This window comes from Gallinula chloropus (assembly GCF_964237585.1).
Source record: "Gallinula chloropus genome assembly, chromosome: 9".
In the NCBI taxonomy this organism is placed as follows: Eukaryota; Metazoa; Chordata; class Aves; order Gruiformes; family Rallidae; genus Gallinula; species Gallinula chloropus.
The window spans coordinates 1,897,084-1,916,214 of record NC_140094.1 but is presented as its reverse complement, the minus strand read 5'-3'; the positions used below and the strand labels follow the sequence as shown (position 1 = coordinate 1,916,214).

Here is a 19,131-nt window from a genome sequence, read left to right as displayed (position 1 = left end):
TTATTAGAGATCAACATGTAATTTGCAAGATTCTAACTTGTTAATGAAGATTTTGCAATGTTTTCAATAAAACTCAGCACATCCACATCATTGACAGCATATGTTTAATCCTGCCCAGAAATTATGGGATGGACTGGATTGCAATTAAGATCCTTCCTAGTTGTGTTATTTTATGATAATGTGTAAATCTTTCAAGCCGTGAAATACGATCGTGAATACAGCTTGCAGTGATTAATTCAGATTAAAATGCATAAATTCTTTGGCAATTCCATATAGGGCAAAAATAATTACTAAATTGTTAAAAAATTAATTGTTTTTTAATGGTCAAGAAGTATAACCTGAGTATTGGAGTTGCAAGGTCTGGATGTGCAATTACTTCATAGCGAAGAATGTGCAATTAGTGACCTTTATTTTTCCTTTGTTACTAATTGGGGAAAAAAGTCAACTTTGCACCTTGCAGCTTGACTTGTTTGTTTCAGGCACTGTGACTTTATAAAACAAGTGTGATGCTGGAGCCCTTCTCTGGTTTTTACCTCCCCAAATACCACTGTGACATTCTTTCTGGTGAAAAACTGCTTCATCAGTACCACGGTGCTGCTAATCTCACTTGACAACACAGTATCTGTTGTTAATCTGGGCATGTAGTAGCAACCATCATTTGAAAGATCTGCACACTTGAAAGCCTGTACAATCAGGATACACTTTGCTGAACTTCAGAGGCATAAGGACTACTGTTTTTTCCTGAATGTAGGGATGCCTGGGTTCTCCAAAAGGAATTCCCTCTGTCTGATGCAGTTGCCTTTGTGTAGCTTTGTGTATTTTTACTTCACAAGCAGGTTAATCGCGTCATTTTTAGTCTCCCACAGGTCAGGCTTTACAGGCAGCTTTGCTTATTTGATTCAGCATGTTCAGTATATTTTAAAAGACAGCTCTGACAAAAAAAATCTGAGGCAGTTAAGTATGTTGGCAGTTTTTTTCTGTTTTCTTAGAAGCTAGTGCTTGCAGAGATATTAGAAAATAGGGTGGGTTGTGATAGGATAAATGTTTTAAATTCACATAAATACTGTGACTGGGCATTTTTGTTTTCAGGGTTTTTTTGTGTCTGGTTTTTAAATTTCTTTGTTTTGCTTTGGGCATACTAGAGACTGGCAAATTTTCTACTTTCTTTTCAGTTCCTTTACTTGGGGCAGTGGGATTGGTTTTTAAATCCAAAGGTTGATGTAACGGTTGCTTTTCAGGAAGTACTGATGATGCTCGATAACTACGTACGGGACTTCAAAGCCTTGATTGACTGGATACAGCTCCAGGAGAAGCTAGAAAAAGCTGATGCTCAAAGCAGGTAATTAGATTTACGGTTTTTTCATCCGCATCCAAATGCTGACTCACAGTAAACTTCATTTTGTAGCAGAGCTTCAGCAAACGGGACCAGTTTTAATATCTGCTCTGGGGCATCAGGTAGGAAGTTTTCCTTTTGAACAAAATTGGTGTGAGGACATAGAGGGGTTTTTTATCCTCCTTCTAGTGCTATCAGTCAGCAGCTCTGCCGGGAACAGGGAAGGGTTTGGAAGCATGGTATGAGGAATGTAGAATGGATTACATCATTATAGTTTGTCCCTGGTGTTGAATTTGTGCCACGGTGCCTAAGCTTTACCTTTGAGAGGTAAGGGAGAAGGAAGGTTTTGCTGGCACAGCTTGTGCCTGTAGAATATGGGAGACCTGTAATAGGTGCGAGTTCTTCCATTGCCCTTTGTTAGGCAGCGACTTCGCTGATCTGCCTTGGTAGAGACAACAAGTAGCCCAAACATGACAAAGTGGCTTTATTAGTTGATTATATGTTGTTAATCCTGTCAGTAGTACTGGAACCAGTTAAAACATAATTCATGCAAGAGCTTTTCTGTGTCTTCCTCAGCAGTGGGCTTTACTAGTTTGACTTTGGTTTTAATTGCCAGTTGTAATTTTCCCATAATCAGATTGCTGCAGGGCAAGAGTTACAAAAGAAAATAGCATCAGCTTCAGCAAGATGCATAATGAAACTGCTGCCCTGGCTTCCACCTGAAACTGGGTGTTTGGATGACAAGTTTTATATTAGTGCCTATAACTTAAATCAAGTGTCCAGTTATCTTTGCCAGTACAGGTTTATCAGTAAATGTTATTGCTGACAAAGTTTGGGACATCAGCAGTACAATACGGGTGGGTGGTGATATATTTGGTTAGTTCTAAAGGGGTTTTTTATGTACTGGAGATATTTGATACCTATAGTAACCAAAGCAACATCTGAACTGTACTGAATGCTGTGTTATGCAGGGTAGGAAAATGTAGGGTCCCTTAAATGGCTGTGGCCTCTTATGTGTGATGTTACTGTCGCTATGACTAGAGGATATTTCCAGTCCTTGTTGGTTTGATGTTTGGTCCCGCACTGACATTTAAAATAAGCATTGTAGTCTTGAGAGTTTTTCATATTAAGACTGGTTAATATGGTTTGGAGACTGTGAAGACTTACAAATAAATCGAGCAGTAGCCATTAATACTTTATAGCATTTCTTGGTGCTGTTTCTCCTTTAAGGTGATAAGAGGAGTATTTATTGTGAATTTGACTTCTAAACTACTCTTTCCTGAATTTGCAGACCTACTTCATTAGCCTGGGAGGTAAAGAAAATGTCTCCAGGACGCCACGTGATTCCAAGTCCATCAACAGATAGAATTAGCGTCACATCAAATGCTCGAAGAAGTTTAAATTTTGGGTATGAAGGATTTATTTGAAGCAGACCTCATTAACAAATTATTCTGCTATAGTAATCAGTATATTGTTTTGCTGTTCATTAAGTCATACATGCAATAACTTGCATTCCTGAAAGAAAAGCACACAGTCTGTAAAAGAAAATCCTATTGAGGACCTAATTTTTTACTTACTCTGCTACATATTTAGTTACTGGCCATTCCAAAGACCTGAAGTGTATATCCTGTTGTTTAATAATATCTTTCTAATACAAAACAAAGATCAAACTGTCTTTAAGTGGTGTTTTAAAATTGCCAGAGTACATAGTGTGAATGACCAGCTGCGTGTACAAAAGTAAATATATGTCAGAGAGTGAATGTAAAGTGTGATGATTGTAATTCTGATGAAGAACAAAACTTACCCTAGTTTAAATATAGAGCCTGTTATATGCTACAATAAAGCATCTTTTTTGTGTTAAAATGAAAGTGGCTGTTTGAATGCAGCTCAGAAATGTGCATAAACACCAGTTCAGAACACCACTGGTGCAGTTTCAGCTCTGGAGAGCACGTATGTGTTGAGCTGAAATCTTCTTCAGGGTGAGCTTGTTGGTTTGTTCAGGTTTCTTGGGATCTAGAGCACATACTGCACTGTTACATGAGGTGTTACAGTCACAGAATTTGGAAAAAGTTTGGAAGAATTTGAAAAGAAGTTTGGAAAAGATCTCCAAGATCATCTAGTCCAACCGTCCTCCTACTACCTATGTATTGCTTATTAAACCAAATCCCTAGGCACCTCATCCAACCTTTCCTTGAACACCCCAAGGGACAATGACTCCACCACCACAATGACCCCGCAGTGTCCTTACCAGAGATGTAATATTACAATGTATTGTCAGTACTTCTGAGGATTGAGCTCTCTTAAATTTTCCGAATCAAATATTTCTACAGAAATACTACATAGTGTGTTTGGTGGAAAAATTGCCCCAGTGGTGTTAGTCTCTCTTGTAGATATTTGGGTTGATGCCTACCTGACAGCGTTTGAGAGGTGTCTGCTTAAATGCCTGATGATAGGGAGACAATATGCACAATTAGTGAAATGAAAAAAACTGGATCTGTTGGAAACCAACGCTCCTTTTATTTTTAATTAGAACACAAACAGCAGCTCAGCATAACGATGTGCCACAGCTAAGCCTTTTTCTGTGTGTAATAACCTGTTGCTATTGCTGCTGGAACTCTCTTGTTCACTGTTGGTGTGCTAAAGCAGCTGATAACAAGCTGTTTTCTATCCTTCAGGCTTGCAAACTTTTCCTTCCTAGTCTGCTTGGGTGTCTCAAAGTAAGGCAATGCCAGTCAACTGCAGTATTTTGTGTGTGTGTTTGAGGAAATAGGGTAGAAAAGAAGGGTTTAGAGATACTCAGCGCTATGGAAGTTCTGGCAGGATGCTAGGAATTGCTGGGAAGGGAACAGGCTGGAGGAGAAAGTGGTGTTGCACCACTGTAGAAATTCACAGTGAATGACTCATACCTTTTGGTCATCTTCATCTCTTCCCAAAAGTGGTGTAGACAAAGTAGGGAAAGTACAGAAACTAGCAGCAAGAGCAATCAGAAGTATCCAACAGTATTGATGCAAAAAGAAAAGAATTTGGAGAAGAGACCAGAAGATGGGTGTGATAAATAAAATCACTTACAGAGAAGATGAGTAGGAAAATTTTGTTCATTGTTTTTCATGAAAAGGAATTGGGAGCACTAATTGAAATGCTCAGACACCAAGCTTAAGCTGTCAGAAGTATTTTTCCAGACTTAGTATGTAGAATTTGTTATTATGTGATGCTTTGGATGCCAAAAGCATAAATTATTTCCAAAATTAATACCATGAAATTCAAGTCCATCTTTAGTTATTAGATGCAAAGATCTGTTTAATAAATTACAACTCCTTGGGATGAATTGCTGCAACCTGGAGAGCATGCCAAAGGAGAAGTCCTTCTCTGCTGCAGAGATGTGCTAGTCTCTTTGCTTGGCTGCACGGAGCTGTCGGGGACGGGGTACGGGGCTTGGCCTCCTATCCTGGTTTCCTCCCGTCAGATGGGTTTGCATCCCTGTAGGGTCAGTGGGGATTATTAAAACCAAACTAACCAACCAGATGAGGTTTAGAATTTATGAATGATTCCCAATAGGTATTTTATGATTGACTTGTTCAAAATAAGAAGCAATGACAAACCAACATCCCACTTGGCTTAGAATAAGAGAACAGTCTAGTTAGGTGCAGGGGGGGTCCTACACATTTGTTTGAAGCGTGCAGGTTGTCCATTTCTTTACCCTCTGTTTGTTTTAGCAATGAGGCAGCTGGATTTAAAACAGTTGGGCTGTTTCAATCGTTGTTGTAAAGCTTGGGAGGGAAATCAGTTGTATGGTTGCAGATAAAAGGACCCTTGTTACAGAAGAGAACTGGGCACTTCTTGAATGTGTGCTTCTGGAATGAATGCTGCTATTTTCCAATTTAAAAAATTTTTGCTTGCCTTCACTTGAATCTATATAGTTGGGTATTTTTGTTCTAAACCTCATGCAGAAATGGCAACTTTTTACAAAAGGCTAAATGAAATAAAATTTTAAACCCACTACAGGTCTGTCCATCCAGAAGTGCGTGGTTCAGGCAGTCATTTGGACCTTTCCAAAAGGTTTTATCATTTATTTTTTCTAAGCAGACAATTAATCTCAAGGATTAAAGACAGAGAGTGTCCTGATAAAGCTAACAAAGTGTTCTGTAATTCAATCAGACACGAACTAACCCGAGTTTTGACTTCCCTTTAGGAACCCGGCAGTGACGATTTCTGCGACGCGCTTGGCTCCTTCTGGTGTCAGTTGGGCCGATAAGGTGAAAGCCAATCACGGAACTAAAGGTCCAAGTCCTGAGCTGGCAACAGCACAAACCTGCCTGCCGCCTCCCGTACAGAAGTCATCGCGGAAAAACGGCAAGTCTCTTGAAGCACTTGAAGTCGTGTTCCCTAACTGTGTGCTGTACAATTAGCTCAGAGGCTGATGGCCCGTTTTCAAACCAGCATGAAGCATAATTTTGCAGAATGGAGTGTTTAAGTATTGAGATGAAAGATTAATGCAGCCTTACATTAGCCTCCTGGCAGTGATGTTGGGGACAGAGTTGGGTTTCATGTACAGGGAACAGCTCGCTGCATTGGACCAACTAGAGTTGGATCTGTTAAAATCCAGTACGTAACACCTCAAGGGCTTTGGTCACAGACTACTGCTCTGACTGTAATGTGGAACGGTTTAACACCGTGAATAGTAATACACATCTGAGGATCTGCAGAGAGCTCAGGATAGCTTTATGTGCCCAGGGAGGTGACGTTACCAGAACTGTGCTGAAGCAACAGTTGATGTTTTTCCTTTGACCACAAGAATGACTGCATTCAGTTAGGAATTGTTTCTCTGAAGATTCTCCGTGGACAGTGCGTAATGCTGGGGTTGTTTGTTCTAGAACGGATTTGTTTAGTTTTGGGCGTTATAAAACTTTAACTTGTGGTTTATAAATGTGGTTTCTCAGCACCCATTGGAACCCTAAGACTGTCTTCAGAGAGGGTTTTTTTCCATTTGTTTCTTTTCCAGCATGACTTTCTGCAAAATCAGCAGGCAGGATGTAGGAACAAATATTATAAAATAAATTTAAAAGCAATGTTCATAATTTGTTCTTTTTTAAAAGTAATACTACTCTAAGAAAGCATATTTAACATAGTTGCATGTTCAGCCTAGTAGCAGTAGAAGTCTTGTGTAGTGGTTTGGAGACTTGTGATGTATTATGGAGCTAAGACACCTTGTCCAGCTGCCTTTCAGTGCAACAGAAGGGAGTTCTATAGCAGGTGGGTTTTTCTACCTGGAAAAGAACAATCAAAACCATACTCTAAGCCTGGCTTGTTTGCATGAGAACTGATTGATGGCACCTGCATTAGTGGGTATCTTGCTGTAGGTGCTTTCAGTGAGCAGTGGCAGTGGGGCTGAGGGTGTAATTGCACTTTTCATTTTTGCCAGTAGTTGAAGCTATTAATAACACACCATTTTTCTGTTGATTATTGCTCATTTTGAAGTGACAGACTCTCCAAGCTGTTGCTAAAGTAACTTTATTAGGAGAACTTGATTAGCCACACAGGGAGTAAGTGCAGTGATCTGCACTTCCATATGGATAACATTTTTAGGAGGTAAACAAAAGACCTTACCCTTCTGTGAGTTTTAGGCATTTAAAGAGCTGAAGAGTCAGCCTTGTGCTGTATTTTATCAGCAGTTACCTGCTGCTGATAAGCTCCAGAAAGAGCAAAACCACTTAAGTCCTGCAGCACTGGCCTAGACACTAGTTTTCAAACTCAAACGTGCTACACAATTCGGGCGCGAGACACTTCTTTTTAAGGACAAGCAGTCATTCCTTCTAGAGGCTTCGTGTATTCTCAAGAATGTCTTCATCCTGAGAGAATTCTCTGATGGTCTTGTGACAGAGCTGTAATGTTTTTAACAAATCAGATGCTCCTTGGGAGCATGCTGTCCTCTGTTCTGAGGCTGGCATCTCTTTGGTGAAATCAAATTAACCTGGCTGATCTGAGCAGAAGAGAATCGGTGACACACAAAGGGAGTGGCAAAGGCTCTTTGCATGCATTACTGAGGCAGATAGGAGGCCTGTGTATCAGCTGCTCTGCCTGTCCTGCAGCTGGGCCCTCCAGCAGCGCGATTTCCCTAAAACACCTTTTCTCCAGTGGTTTCCAACAGCACTGCTGTTAACAGTGGCTTCTGAAGTGGATGAGTGGTACAGCGCGGTGTCTGTTTCCTGCTTGGTGGAATTTCCAGATTTAACTAAGGGAGAGAGAAATGTGTTATTTTTCCAGATACTTCTTTAAATCATTTTTTCTGGATGAATAATTAGGTCAAATCATCTTGTGTAATTTCCTCATTAAACTCACTTGAGAATTTTAGTGAAATATTCAAAGAATAATAATTTTAACTTTTATACTGGAGTGCTTTCTACAGTATGAACATAGTCTGGTCTTACTGTCTGCCTGGCTTACAGCAAGAGAAGAGAAGCAGGACGCAGCAGCCATAGCCTAGCAGGAAATAAACCCTAGGTGCTGCTGGTACGAGGTGGGATAGGGGATAAAAGTTTACAGGCTATTAAGACTGAAAGTGGGTACTTGCAGTTTGAGTAATCATTTATTGTTTGCTTCTAACTTAGGGGAAAGGGGAGTCAGGAACATAGAAACTCAAGAAATAGCAAATGCCACACTTGAAATCTAATTCCATTAATCATTGTTAGCAGCTTTCCTGTATTAATTGCTCAGGTCTGTAGCTGTGAATAGAAATTCATTGTAACGTAACTAAGACTTAATGCTCTGTGGGGGACACAGTCCTTTGAAGTGATGCCTGGTTTGGGTTCAGATGTGCTGGCATGTGATCTCATGGAAGCCTGTGTGGATTGAGAGCAAATCATGGGAGTGTCATCACGGACAGGAAAGGACGGTTTGTTCCTGACAGGGCTGTCAAATTCTTAAGCACAATTTCCATTGGAAATTTTATGCTTGTTCTCTTTTTAAATTTTTTTTTTTCTTTCCTCTCTGGTATATTTAAGTGATGCTTAAAAGTAGCCTGACAGTTCCCATCTCTGGTCTGAGTCTTGCCTGTTAGCTCACCTTCTCTTGGTGTGACTCGTAAGCAGACCCCTTCTGCACCAGGATGTTTTTCTTTGCTGTGTTTTACAACTTTGATTTTAGTGTTCTGGTTTTCATGGCTTCTGCCCCATGTTTTGGCCAAGTTCACATTTCTGTGTTTGCTTCCAGATTCTCAGGTAGTCATGCCTTTCCAAAGTGCCTCTCAGATACAGTAACGCTGTTTTAGATTCAAAACAAAAAATAAAAATGGGGCTTAAATTTACTAAGGAGTGGGGAAGGTCAGACAGGCTTTGGTAGTGTGTTACTTGCAAGTCAGTTTTCCTCCCGAAAGGAACTCCATAGAGCTTTGCACAGACTGGCTTAGATGTATTGTGTTGCTGTTGCCAGTGAGGCTGCTTGGCCAGTTCTTCCAGATGGACTGACTGGAAAGTGGAAGGTCCCTGTGGCTGTGAGGGCCTCAAGATGACAGATGGCTTGTCGCTTCCATGTAATACAAGAGCAAGCAGGGACAGGGAAGTTCAAGTGAAACTAGAGAATGATCAAGGTAGTCAAATGAATTATTCATTAGCAAAACTCAAGGAGTAATCAGACCCAGTATGTGATACTTAGCGCGTGGAGATGGCTGCTGTGCTGTATGAAAAGAATTGCAGGCTTAGGGAAAAAAAGACAAGGAAGGGAGGAAGGGTGATGCCCTACCAAGTATGAACTTTGCTTCAGATTAGGAGCTATGTGATCTCTTGCCAATAAAGGTATTAGCTTTTTTTTTTAAATTATGTTTTGTTTCATTAATTTTGCAAATGTCTCTCACAAGTTTATGGCACACACCTTCCATTGAAGACAAATAGAAATGACTGAATACCCAACTGATAAGGGAATTAAAATGACAAAGTAAATTCTTGGGCACAGCTCCTTTTCAGATGGCATGAAACAGCTTAAGTGATTCCAAATAATTCACAGCCTGATAAAATAATTGCGTGAGTGTTGAATAATAATTATGAATCTGACAGTGAACAGATGCAAATTAAAAACTGAAAACATACGGCTTCTTAAAAAGATTGATCCTTTTTGTGGTGAGTGTGATTATGGCTTTGCCCTGCTCCGAAAATGTCTGATTCATTCTATCATTTAAGAGTACTGAGAAATAGGCCACAAATCAAGGACGGCAAGGCAGGCTAGAATTTGTAGGTTTTTTGGTAGAAGCAACTTCAGTAGATACTAGTCAAAGATAGTAGAAGAAATCAGTATCATTAGATTTGTATATATATAAAAGATTAATATATCTCATTATCTAGAGGTTAGTCCAACTATCTTTACGTAGTAGATACTCCTAAAGGACATATCCCGATCCTTTTCTAAAGTAGGAAAGATGCCCTGTGCAAGAGCTGACTTCAGTTTTGGTAACAAATAGAGGTGAAATTGTTTCACAAACGAGGAGCAGCAATAGGAATCCAACCCAGAAGCCCGCTGCAGTAAAGCAGCAGAGGCTTTTTGCCTGGTTTCAGCAGTCTCCTGAACAGACCCTTCGTTGTCTGCACGTTACTTGCCAGGCAAATTTCTTGGCCTTGTTTTATCATAAGCTATATACAGCAAAATCTTTGCGGTCCTATCAGTTAGAGGAGGTGATGGGGCAGCTGGGACTGTGATAGAGAAGAGGCCTGGGCAGCCCTTGTCCCACGGCTTGCAGGGCTGTACTTTTCCCAGGCTGGGTGCCTTGAGCTTTCTGCGGTAAATCTGTTTGTGATTCGTGCGGAGTTAAAACCCTGTTCCCTGGGGGGTTGTTGGAGATAAGGTTGTCTCTGAGAGGATAATAACATGTTTCCATCACTTGCTCCTGTAGGTGGTAATACTTTTTTCATAGGAAGCCAAAGTCGCTGGCTGGGGTCAAATGGAAGGTCTGTGGTAAAGCCAAAAATCAAATCCGTATCTTGCCCTCTAATCAGCGGTGCACACTGAGCCGTGCGCGAGTGCAGGGAGGGGGGCAAACACAGACCCGCTCTTTGCGAAGGGACGCTGGCTCTGGTTACCCTCCCTAATCTGAAGAGATCAGCTAGAGTCATTCACACCACGCTTTGGAATTTGGTTTACTTTACAACATACAGAGAATGTTCTGGAGTAAAACAGCTTCGACCGTAAAATATCCAATTCAATTCTCTTTTGGCATCTGTCACGTTATCAGTATAGTTAAGGTTTGTCAATCATTACGTAGCCATTTAGAAACAGCTATTGTATGTGCTGCTCATGCTAAATTTCAGCACAGTCCTGTTAACTTCACTGCCAACTCATGATTTGTGTCAGCAAATCCAGCAGTTAGAGGAGCACTTACCCTTTGTACCATGCTAGGTGCCCCCGGGAGCAGTGTATGGAAGTGCCGTTAGATCTGGGTGAGGCTTGTTTCCAGTTTACTTGGTTGCTGCTGATGTTGAGCATCAGTTCAAGTCCACCTGAAGGTACAACAGGTTTATCTTTTACTGCAAGTAATCTCATTTTTGTGGGCAGCCCTATGATGTTGTGCCCCTGCAGTGCTTTGTACTATTGCCTTTCTACTGAAAGCGTCAGTACTGGAATTTCTGTACGTGGTTTAGGGAAACTGGAGGGAAAGTTAGAAAGACTCCAGGATTTTTGACTGTGAAAAATTAATGTTACTGTAAATTGCTTGAGAATAAACAAACATGTTCTGGAAGGAAGAAAAAGTATTTTGTTCTCTGATCAGTGTGTTGAGCTGCATGTAGGTGTTACTGGGGGTCCATAAAGAAGGTTCACTTCTTGTCACCAAACCATCACGTGTTCCTACTGGAAGCAGGTGGTGTTTCTAGAGAGCATAACACGTTTATCCTATATTTGTAAAACCACTTTATGTTTTGCTTTTAAAAATCAGATCTCGAGAAATGCAAAGTTTAAAGCAGTCTGTCAGTCATTGATGTGCAGTTCATCATAACAGACAAATCTTTCCATGTTCTCACCACCCCTGGGTGGTTCAAGTTACTTTTTTTTGACAGCCAAGTAGACTCATATTTATTCCTATTCATATTTATATTAAAATTTAATGTTTGAGCTCTGATCTTTGTGTCTGAGCTACAGGACCCTCTTTGTTCTTAAAAGCTTCAGAAATACCCAGTGAATTAATTTCATTATATGACTTCTATTCTAGATTTTTTTCTCCTATGTAAAGCAGACAATTTAGTGTTGCTTTTTTGATTAATTCTCTACTCCTCTGGGTAAAAATAATCACCCACACCCTTCTCTTCCTCTTATGTGAATGATCCTAAAAATAGCTTTATGCCGGCAATATATTAGAAATGTATTAGTTAGCTCTTGAGTTTTTTGCAAGAACTTTTGATCACATAGACACACGTGAGCTTACCTCTTGCACTTGTGACTTTTCCCATCAGGTGTCAAAAGAATCACTTGCAGTCACTTCAAGTTGTATGGGAAATTACGTGCTGGTATTAATTGCTGGCCACAAAAACGCAATATATGGGGAAGGGTGTGTGTGTGTTTCACCTTGATAGTCTGAAAATCTGATCACACTTCAGACTTGACACTTTTGAAGGCTTTTCAGGTATGTAGCTGGATTTGATATCAGAAATGTTGATTGGCAAGCTGTATTTAACAGCTATTTAGTAATTGGAGTAAATTGAAGAAAGCGACTCTTCTCATTTGCTTGGTCACTTTGCAGTCCCACTGTAGCAAGATTTTGCTATTTCCTGGAATCCAGGAAAAGCAATTTTCCCAAAGCTGACACTGCTTAGCCTATTTTTATTATCAGGATAATACAAGTGGAAAAAGTAAAGAAAGCATTTATGGAAGAATAATAAAGCACATTCTGGACAACAGTTTCCACACTGAGACGTGCAATTTCATCTGCGTTTGCAGAGATTTGCGCTTTGCAGAAGATCTCTAGGGTTACTGTTGCTACAAAGAACAAGAGTGTGGTTGCTTTGTTGTGCTTTACAGTCCTGTGAAACGACAGCAGAGGCCTGGAAAGCTGAAGTACATGCTGCCAGGTTTCACCTGGTTTTGTGTGTGAGTAGCTTGGCTTCTTGAGGTAACAGAACCGGCCCCGTGAATTGGGTTGCTCAGTGTTTGTGAAACTGATAGCGCTCCTTGAAGGAAAAAGCTTTGCTAAAGAAAGCTACATTGATTTTTTTGGTATTGATTTTTTTTTTTTCAAAGAACACTTGTATCACACAACTTTTGTAAGGTTGTAGTAAAATAGCTTTGTATAATTATTCTACATACAAGCCTCCCTTTCTCAGAATGGGGTGTTCTGTTTGTTATGTAGATCGAAAGGATGCAGAGGGCTGGGAAACTGTTCAGCGTGGAAGGCCCGTCCGATCTCGATCCACAGCGTTGGCAACAAAACCTCCTGGAGCTGCAGAATCGCTGAAGTCCAAGGGAGACAGTGATAAAGAAAATGTCATTTCACCACCGTCAGAGACTAAGCATGGGAGTTCTCTCCCAGACAGCGGTGTATCCAAAAGCATGGAGCTTGTACAGAAAGATCCCTTACATCAGCCTGAAGGTTCTCTGGCAGAGAAGGGACAGGTCAGTAGAATTTTGAACCATTTTCTAACCTTACATCTTGCAGCTTTTTCTTCAGAGCGTTTTCTAAAGGTACTGTTGTCTAGAACTTTTATTCACTAACCTGATAGGAAAAGGAATCCAAAATAATGGCTGCTTCATTTACTTTTATGGAAATGCATTGAGGTGTTGGCACAGATAGGCAAGTTAAAAAAATCGTAAGATGAACTGTGTATTTTACAATGCTGTGAACAGATTTGCCTTGCTTTCTGAAAGCTTAGCTTTAGGCACATCCCACACACAGAAGATTTCCAGTAGAAAGACACAATATTTGCAAGGTTATGAGCAGCAGAAATATACTTGGAATATTTGCTTTTCTCTCTGTAGTGTCACCAGGTATTTTGTTCAAGTCCTTTTGACTCCAGTGACTTTGCAGTATGTTTGTTTTCATTAATTTTGCAAATATCTTTTACTAGTTTACAGCAGACACCTCGGAAGGCAAGGGGAGCACTGGCACAGTGTTGCAAGAAGACTCCTTACCGACGATTCCTGAGACGCCTGCAGTCCTCACAAGTACTGACTGTGCTTCAGAAACTCTGCAGATGAACGAAGCTTCCTCCCTGATCACAGATAATACAGACCAGCATCACACAGAAAAACCTAAAACTGAAACTGAAATGGATCCCTCAGATATTTCAAATGTGAGTGCTGCCAGATTGGTAAGAAAACTTGGAAAACTTCACAGTAAATAATAAATCCATTCCTTAACTGTCTCATTCTGTGTTGCCCAGCATTTATTGTTAGCCTGCTGAAGAAACTGTGCAAAAGTCTGTAAGGTACTTGGCTGTGGACAAAAAGTAATCTGTTGCACAGATACCTTTCATGTTAGGATTTAATTCCAGTAACGTTTCTGAACTCAAACTAGGAAGATAAAATTGTGTTAACTTGGAATAGGGATCTTTGCTCTCATTGCTTTTTTAACATACATGCATGCCATGATTTTTCATTTCCTTCCATGATCAATTGTTTTAAGTCAGAATCTCATTAAATTCCTGCTCCAGTTTAGCTAATTACTCAAACCTGAAGCACGTGGGATATCAAAAATTCCAAATGTCAACCTCTGCCTTTTGACACCAGCTGAACTGCTGGCTTGGGTCTTCCTATACAAGTAGCAATTTTGGCAAATGCCGTTCTTAAGGAACAAATGTAAAGTCCGTATTGTGTGGCTTCCCAAAAAGTATGTCCTTCCTTCTCAGTAGAATTCTACATGTCTCAAGATGTCTCTACTTGACAGGGATTCTCTGAGTGAAGCATTATTGTCATGCTATGGATAATAATTTCAGGTTATGTTTTGGGGCTGGTATTTTTCAGAAACTGGATTAAAATTCTTTTTTGCAGAAGTTTTCCTGTAAATCACTTTCCCTATAACAACTTTTACAACCCGGACTCCTGCTAGGTAATTTCCAAGTCAAGTATCTGTTTGATTTTAGAGGTGTTTCTAGCATCTCATCCACTAACATGGTTTTGGATTCTCAGTTATTAACGGCTCAGGACACTGACGGTTCGTGGGGTCTGTGTCTCTCATGAGCATTGTACTACTCCTGGTTAGGTTGCTTTGGACACTGATTTGTGTGTTGTGGCAGACTGGAAATGAAGTGGGTGCTAGAGGAGAAGACAGTCAGTCAGCATATTCATACTTATGTTCTTGCCTCCCTACCTTGTCATTCATATTGAAAACCAAGTAATAGCCTGAGATTCCCCTGTGTTTAACCACGGTGAAGTTTCCAGATACAGTTCTTCGGCAGATTGGTTTTCATATTTAACTACTACTCTGGAACATGATTCCTTTTCTGGAGGCAACAGCAGGACATGCCATTAATGTTTCAGGCTATGTGGTGCTTAGTGTTTGAGACTCTAGGTATTGAAAAGAATAATTAGAGAAGAGCTGTCTCTGTTGCTTTTAATGACAATGTTTCTGTAATATGCTTTGGAGTGATGTGAATGGTAATTAAGTGTTTCGTGTAGCTATTAAATGGGCTAACAGTTGCTAACAGTTTTGTATTTCAGTTACCTTCACAAAATAAAGCAGTAAAGGAACTACAGGTAGTAAGAAGTTGAACAAAGCATCTTATAATTCTTATCAGCTCTATGGAAACTGGGTTTTTTTGGCTGCTACTGATTTTGGATTTATTTTGTTTGTTGTTATTTTTCTGGTTTCATGTTTCCTACAGTCTATGGCAGAAGTCCTTGCCAAGAAAGAAGAGTTAGCAGATCGCCTGGAAAAGGCAAATGAAGAAGCCATTGCTAGTGCTATTGCAGAAGAAGAGCAGTTAACAAGAGAGATTGAAGCAGAGGAAAACACTGACATTAATATTGAGACTGACAATGACAGCGATTTCTCTGTGAGTGTTGGATTTATCTTTCAAGTCCCCAACTTCACCTTGTCTTTGATGTCAGCTGAGTATGAATTTAGAATTCGTTAGTGTTTGCTTTCGTATAATGTGGCCTGTTTAACATAGAAATAAACACTGTCATGTAATAATTATATTGTACTGTTTAAGGTACATTTAGTCTTATGAACTCAGCAACACTCTGCAAAGTGTTCTGATGTTGCAGTCACTGTCCCTGTGCCTGTTTCTGTGTGCGGAAGAGCTGGGATTTATTTTCCTTGCTACCTCACGGGAGCTACTCTAGGTGAAGCAGAAGTCTCCATTTCTGCTATCAAGAACAGCATCCATCTTTGAGATGGGTAATTCAGTTTGGAAACCCCACCGAGTACCGTGGAGTTTAATAGGCATGTACACCTGGGCAGTCAGATTTGGTTTTACTGACCGGATGGTATTACATTCCAGGCTAGTATGGGCAATGGGAGCATATCTTTCTGCGGTATGTCTATGGACTGGAATGATCTCCTGGCAGATTATGAAGGTAAAGTTCCATATATTACTGTGCTTACGTTGAAAAAAATGACAAAATTTAGAACAACATCCGTTTTCTTCATGGCTAGTTCAGGTTTTGTCAGATCCACCTGAAATCTAAATAGGATTCCAAGTTATGTTATGTTACTTTATGTTTTTTTCCTTAGGAAAGACTACCTCAGTGTGTCTTGGGTCTTCAGTTCTCTTCCCCTGTCGCTCTGTTAGACTTTCAAAGTTTGTTAACCAGTTTCATCCTAATTTTTGGATAAAACCCCAATAAAATCACTAAGCGTTGAAAATGCACAGGGATTAGAGATGGTTTGGTCTGTGCACCTTACTCAGGCTCAAGAGAACCCATTTAATAGAGAGATTCAAGAGGAACTAAGTGACACTAATGGCTCTTGTCCCAGAGAAGTGTGTTTAAATGATCACAGAATCATAGGAGTTGGAAGGGACCTTGAGAGATCATCGGGTCCAACCCCCCTGCCAAAGCAGCTCCCCAGCTCATATTGCACAGATAGGCATCCAGACGGGTCTTGAGTATCTCCAGAGCAAGAGATTCCATGATCCCCTGGGCAGCCTGTCCCAGGGCTCCCTCACCCTCACTGTGTAAAAGTTCTGCCACGTGTTGGTGCAGACCTTCCTATACTCTTAACTTGCAGCCATTGTCCCTTGTCCTGCTCAAAGTGTTATTATTGGTTTTTATGCACAGCTCGTGAATCGTGGCGCCAGAGTAATTCTTGGGGAGACAGAGTGGAAGAAGAGCCCGCACGTCCACCTGGACATGGGATACACATGCATGAGAAACTATCATCACCGTCACGCAAAAGGTTTTAGAGTTGTTAGTTGTTACCTACCTTGTTTAGCCAGTGAAAACAAGCAACCAAACTCATGGCTGCAGGAAGCTTCATAAAGCTGCTTTAAGGCTGGGGTGGAAGAGAGTTGTAGAAATCCAGTATTATATTTTTGTAATGATCTAGGCTTGTGCTACCTCATCCAGTTCAATAAAGATTTAAAGACCAGAAGAGCAATGGTTACGTTTTGAGGCAATACTTGTCCTCCAGTGGGTTGTAGGTTTTCTCTTCTGGTAGTTGGTACAGACATGTTTGCATCACTGCCTGTTAATGTCGTCTCACTTGCTCTTGCTCTGCTTTTTTATTTTTTATTAAAAGGACAATAGCAGAATCCAAAAAGAAACATGAAGAGAAACAAATGAAAGCTCAACAGCTGAGAGAAAAGTTACGTGAAGAAAAGACACTGAAACTTCAAAAATTAATGGAGAGGGTAAGCTTTCTGGAGTACAGAGCAGCCACTCTGTGGCCTTTCAGAAAAGCACTTTTTTCCACAGTCAGAGATTAAAGCTAGTGGTGCAATGAAATTTTCAGCTGAGTTGACATAATTTTCACAGATGATTAGTGCATCACAGATATTAAAGAAAGCACGACTTCAAACCCTGAACCTCTGTGAGTGTGTGACATACTATACTGACTCATGTTCAGAAGAGGCAAGATAAAAGTAGAAAGGTGTTGCATGTATCCACCATGCATGCTCAGACTCACCACAGTGAAGAGCCAGGCCCTATTTTCAGTTAGTGTTTTAGTAATGAATTTACTCCTCATATGTAGGAGAAAGATGTACGGAAATGGAAAGAAGAGTTATTGGATCAGAGACGCCGGATGATGGAGGAGAAATTACTGCACGCAGAATTTAAACGTGAAGTGCAGCTACAAGCGATTGTGAAGAAAGCACAGGAGGAAGAAGCTAAGGTAAGTTGTTTTCTTTTAAAGGGGAACTCTGCAAAGAGTTTCATGCTTGTGTATGTTTTGTGCTTTGGAGTGCTTATGAGGAGGTTGTGAAGGATGGTGCAACTGCAGTACGACCACGTCAACCGTGAAGTGGATAAATGCCAATTTCTAAAAGGGATAATTCGTCTCTAAAATGAATTCTAAATGAATTAGCTGTTCTGGGACATCATGATGGGTTGGACTGGAAGAAGAAATGAGTTGAAGAGCTGATAGTTGTCTTGCTGCTTTAGTTCCTCACAAAGCATGGCAGCATTTTTGGTGAGAACTAGTGCTTTTGGAAGAAGTGGAATATCTAATTTTCAGTTCTCTTGATTTCTGGCTCATAGAAGAAGTGGGGAGAGCTCCTTGCCTTTCTCCCATGTTAAATGTCTTCTCTAGATCCAGCATTCTGTCCCCTTAAACCAGGGTTCTGTTGCTGTGATACATACCACTAAAATTGTTGAAAAGTTGAAAATAAAGAGAAGCCTACAGCGGGCACATGGAAGTTACTCCAAAATAAGTGTTTTGTTGGTGTTCTTCTGGTTTAAATGCCTAACTCTTAAGACAAGCTGTATGTGAATGCTTTTGGGTTTGCATTATTCATAGTACTGTGATAAGCCTTGTGGTGATTAAACCCCAGCCAGCAATTAAACCCCGCAGAGCCACTAGCTCACTCCCTTCAAGGCGGAATGTGGGAGAGAATCAATAATGCAGAAGTGAAAACACTCATGGGTTGGGCTAAAGACAGCTTAATAATTGGAAATAAATTGTAATGAAAAGGAAACTAAAGAAGAGGGGGAAATAAAACCCATGTAAAGATACATGTGTCTCCTTAAAACTGAAATGCTGCATTGTATAGTCAGCCTGTATCCCAGCTGTGATCAATGCTGCTGTTCACCCATATCGTTTAAGATAAGCACAACAAAACTGATTGAGCTTTTTCACTTAGTTGCTGTTTCTGTCTCTTGGAGAGAAATGATTTCTAGATTACCTAATTCAGTTTCACGTACCTTCATTATTATTTCATCACACCGGTGTGACTTCTGTAATCACATCAACTAAATCACACTCACCATAATTCCCTAGCTGAGCAGATGCTTCCAGTATTGTGTGTATTTAAACATGTAGGATCATCTGTCTCCTGAGGTTCTTGAGTTCTGGAATAAAGGTTAATTGGGCCAGAAGCCTGGAGAGAAGTATCTGATGAATGGTGTCGCTGAAGGCCATGGTAACTGTTGCTGCCCAATTGGTTGTCTAAATTCCCACAGCTTGCTTGTTTACTGAACTGTGAAATCCATTCTGTAAGTGGATTCTAGTCAGTAAACAAAGCAACAAAAACATCCTGTCACCCTTGATGTGATCTGTTGTCTGTCCACATACCTGCTCTTCACTCACTTCTGTTGTGGATTCAGAGCAGGAACTTAGCATACAGCAGAAGAATTTCTAGTTCTACCACAGGTTTGAGTATGGTTTACAGCTGATAATTTTTTATGATTTTCCTCAATAACTGTCATGCCAAAAAATGTTATTAAATCAA

General features: G+C 40.4%; 1 protein-coding gene across 1 annotated transcript in view; it reads left to right on the top strand.

Moving 5' to 3' along the window:
• Positions 1-19,131, top strand: part of SCAPER (S-phase cyclin A associated protein in the ER) — a 150,729-nt gene that overhangs the window by 27,036 nt on the left and 104,562 nt on the right. Inside the window, exons 6-15 of the mRNA XM_084268038.1 lie at positions 1,239-1,339; positions 2,625-2,741; positions 5,523-5,683; positions 12,654-12,920; positions 13,379-13,593; positions 15,124-15,294; positions 15,745-15,820; positions 16,523-16,640; positions 16,983-17,094; positions 17,436-17,576. Of these exons, the coding sequence (XP_084124164.1) occupies positions 1,239-1,339; positions 2,625-2,741; positions 5,523-5,683; positions 12,654-12,920; positions 13,379-13,593; positions 15,124-15,294; positions 15,745-15,820; positions 16,523-16,640; positions 16,983-17,094; positions 17,436-17,576 (1,479 nt within the window). The remainder of the gene's footprint in view (positions 1-1,238; positions 1,340-2,624; positions 2,742-5,522; positions 5,684-12,653; positions 12,921-13,378; positions 13,594-15,123; positions 15,295-15,744; positions 15,821-16,522; positions 16,641-16,982; positions 17,095-17,435; positions 17,577-19,131) is intronic.